The sequence below is a fragment of the Tachypleus tridentatus genome, chromosome 11, assembly GCF_004210375.1.
Source record: "Tachypleus tridentatus isolate NWPU-2018 chromosome 11, ASM421037v1, whole genome shotgun sequence".
NCBI lineage: Eukaryota > Metazoa > Arthropoda > Merostomata > Xiphosura > Limulidae > Tachypleus > Tachypleus tridentatus.
The window spans coordinates 18,131,679-18,135,476 of record NC_134835.1 but is presented as its reverse complement, the minus strand read 5'-3'; the positions used below and the strand labels follow the sequence as shown (position 1 = coordinate 18,135,476).

Here is a 3,798-nt window from a genome sequence, read left to right as displayed (position 1 = left end):
ACAATGTCGTTTCAGCAGTCGCTAAGTGTTTCCATTTTCGAATTGCCCGAAAGCACTTCACAAGTGTCGATATATTGAAATACAAATACAAACGAAATTTACCATAACGACGTTAAAAGATTTCCTGTGAAAACGGTCTCACTCATAAGTAGAGTAGTCTCCATAGTAACCTAATACAATTATTAATATTTCTATACATAGTTCATACGTTGTAAAAAACAATATCATTCAGTCTCCATAACAACCTAATGTAACTGTCAGTATCTGTATAACTAAGATTATACGTTGTAAAAAGGATATAGTTTTCATATCAAGATAAAGAACTATCGATATCTCTATACATGCGCAACATGTATTTCTTTATCGCACATACAGGTGTTTATGTTTAAACTATATTAGACGCTATTTACCCAGGTAATAATAATAATTGGGCCCGGCATGGCCTAGCGCGTAAGGCATGCGCCTCGTAATCTGAGGGTCGCGGGTTCGTATCCGCGTCGCGCCAAACATGCTCGCCCTCCCAGCCGTGGGGGCGTTGTATGTCACGGTCAATCCCACTATTAGTTGGTAAAAGAGTAGCCCAAGAGTTGGCGGTGGGTGGTGATGACTAGCTGCCTTCCCTCTAGTCCAGGGGTTCTTAACCAGGGGTGCCCGCACCCCTAGGGGGTGCGAAGATGATTCCCAAGGGGTGCGAGGATGCCTATGAATAATTAAAGCAAATCTATATTTTTACATAAGAGCATGCTTTATATTTCTCCTAAGAAGAAACATTTTTTGCTTCAGCAGTGTTCCGAGATAAAGTTAAACCTAAACCTGATTTCCTAATGAAGTGGTAAAGTTGCATCAGATTCCAATACAGGATAAACAAACGGGTATGTCATTTGGATAGACGAGGAAGGGACGCGTACAGGACACGTGCGCAACACGGAGAGAGAGGGAGGTTATCATCACGTCTCAGTCCACACCACCCATCCGTGCCATCAACACGTGAGTTATGGTCTCCCTGTTTCAATGTTATTTTTTTTCTGATGCATAACAGTAGGGTGGAAGATTGGTTATGTATTATTTCAGATTTTGCTTTCTACACATTTATTTAAATGAGCGATGGGTTGTTTACATAACATACATCATCACTGTAGCAGTGTAGCCGTTACAATATTTTCATAGAATGTATTGTCATGCCTACAAATCTACTGATTAAACCAGGTATTTCAGTCTCTCCATCACATATTTTAGAGATAATTCATAAAAAAAAGAAAACACCTACACATGAATGTGTTTCTTTTCCAGATTTGTCTGCAGTATGTCGAAGAAACGAAAGTGGAATGACGAATATGTCAAGTTTGGTTTCACCTGTACTACAGAGAAGGATGGGACACAACGTCCACAGTGTATCCTGTGCAGCACACTCTTCTCCAATGCGAACTTGAAGCCATCAAAGCTTGATGAACATTTCAAGAACAAACATGGTGGCAGGGATGCAGGAAATGACATTGTGACATGAAGGGTCAAAAGAGCTAGGTTTGATCAGGTTGGCACATTGCCGACTTATGGATTTTCGCCAACAGAGAAACCTTTACTGCGTGCTTCTTATGAAGTTGCATACCAGATTGCTAAATCAAAGAAACCCCATACAATTGGTGAGGAACTGATCAAGCCATGTGCCCTTGAAATGGCAAAGATTGTTCTCAGCAAGGAAGCTGAGAAGAAACTCCAACAAGTGTCTTTGTCAAATGATGTAATCCATAACCGAATCATCGACATGAGTGTTGACATCCTGGAACATGTTGTAGCTGACATCAAGGCTAGTCCAGTTAAGATTAGCCTACAAGTGGATGAATCAACAGATGTATCCAACTGTTGTCAGCTATTGGCAGTAGTTCGTTACGTGAATGAGAAAAAAGTGGAAGAAAGTTTCCTTTTCTGTCAGTCCTTAAAGACAACTGCACAAGCTATAGATGTGCTTAACAAAATACAAGAATTTTTATCAAGAAACGAACTTCACCTTGACAAAATTGGTTCAATATGTACAGATGGTGCACCAGCAATGCTGGGCAATCGTTCTGGGTTTGCTGCATTAATGAGGAAAGAAGTTCCTAATCTGAAAATCACTCACTGCTTTCTTCATCGTCACTCTCTTGCAGCAAAGACATTGCCCCCAGATCTCAAGAAAACTCTGGATATTTGTGTCAAGGTTGTAAACTTTATTCGCAGCCGAGCTTTGAATCATCGATTGTTTCAGTCACTTTGTGAGGAAATGGGTCAGGAACACACTGTTCTTTTGTACCACACTGAAGTGAGGTGGTTGTCACGTGGTCGTGTGCTGTTTCGTGTGTTTGAACTGAGAGGAGAAATTCATCAGTTTCTCCGTGAAAGGGTACAAGAACTGTCTATATATTTCAAAGAACCTAGTTTTGTTCAGATGCTTGCCTATTTGGCTGATGTGTTTTTAGCTCTCAATGAACTCAATCTCTCTCTGCAAGGAAGGGGACTCAACATTGTGACTGCAAGCGCGAAATTGGCTGCATTCAAAGAAAAACTTGTCTTGTGGATAAAGCGTGTGAAGATGGGGAATTTGGCAAATTTCCCCTGCCTGGAAGAGACAATCACAGAAAATTCTACCCTGCATCCAGACTTTGTTGCAAAAGTTGTTGAACATATGCAGATGCTGCGTACTTCATTTGAGGGTTACTTCTCGTGTGGAGAGCTGCAAACCTATGACAACTGGATCCTGAATCCTTTCATGCAGAATTTGGAAGATGTCAGCGGCATCAAGGAAGATCTCATCGACCTTAGACACAATCGTAAAATCCCAAATGGAGTTCACCAATAGTCAGCTGGAACACTTCTGGGCTTCTCAGCTGGAAGCATACCCTGCATTAGCGAAGAAAGCTCTTGAAGTGCTGGTACCATTTGCACTACTTACTTGTGTGAACAAGGATTTTCTTGTCTACTTCACATCCAAACAAAATGCAGAAATCGGCTGAATTCTGAACATGACATGCGAGTGGCACTCAGTACAAAGACGCCAAGATTTGATGCCATCATAGAGAAAAAACAGCAGCAACGAAGTCACTAAGTTTACTGTGCATTACAGGCTAAATAAAAACATCATTAACAAAATTGAAATTAATTTTTCATTATGTACCCTGAATTTTTGTCTTGAAAAAAGGTATGCTGTATGTATGAAGATTAAAAAAGAAATTTTTGATTACATCAACTTTGTATTTTTAGCTTTTTTATATTTAAGTTTCCAGGGGGTGCGAGAAATGATTACTGATTTGAAAGGGGTGCAAACACTGAAAAAGGGTAAGAACCACTGCTCTAGTCTTACACTGCTAAATTAGGGACGTCTCGATGCAGTGGGCTAACAACCTACTCACTTAAATACCTGTTGAAGAAACCGCAAGCGATTGCGGCCCTATGTTCCTAGATGGAATCTAATGGTGTTAACTAACTAACTATCTAATAATAATAATTACATGAGTATCATATTCGTAGTTTATATATAATTTTACAACAATGAGTTATGATAACATTACAGAAGTTGTGTACTTAAGTATTAGGAAAATTGTTAACTTTGTTTTTAATACAACATTTTATCTACTTTTATATTTTTTTAAAAACGAGTCTAACTTTGGTCTCTTCTTTGTGTAATTATACTTTTTGGTAAAGTATTTGTGTTTTAAAAATCAAACACTATTTTCAATACGTTCGTCATATTGTTGGGGGACGACATATATTTTCATGACATAATGAAGCAAATATTTAATTATATACCGTACCATGGTAACTCAT

The 3,798-nt window shown here is 39.0% G+C and overlaps 1 protein-coding gene across 1 annotated transcript; it reads left to right on the top strand.

The window, feature by feature from the left end:
• The first annotated feature begins 1,672 nt into the window (after window positions 1-1,672).
• LOC143231298 (protein FAM200C-like) lies at window positions 1,673-2,833 on the top strand. Its single transcript, XM_076465848.1, has one exon. It carries the CDS (start codon window positions 1,673-1,675, stop codon window positions 2,831-2,833), a length of 1,161 nt encoding a protein of 386 aa, XP_076321963.1.
• Window positions 2,834-3,798: the final 965 nt, after the last annotated feature.

Bases quoted from the DNA above. Each gene is read 5' to 3' on its own strand.
- LOC143231298 (XM_076465848.1), top strand. From the start codon at position 1,673: ATGGCAAAGATTGTTCTCAGCAAGGAAGCTGAGAAGAAACTCCAACAA.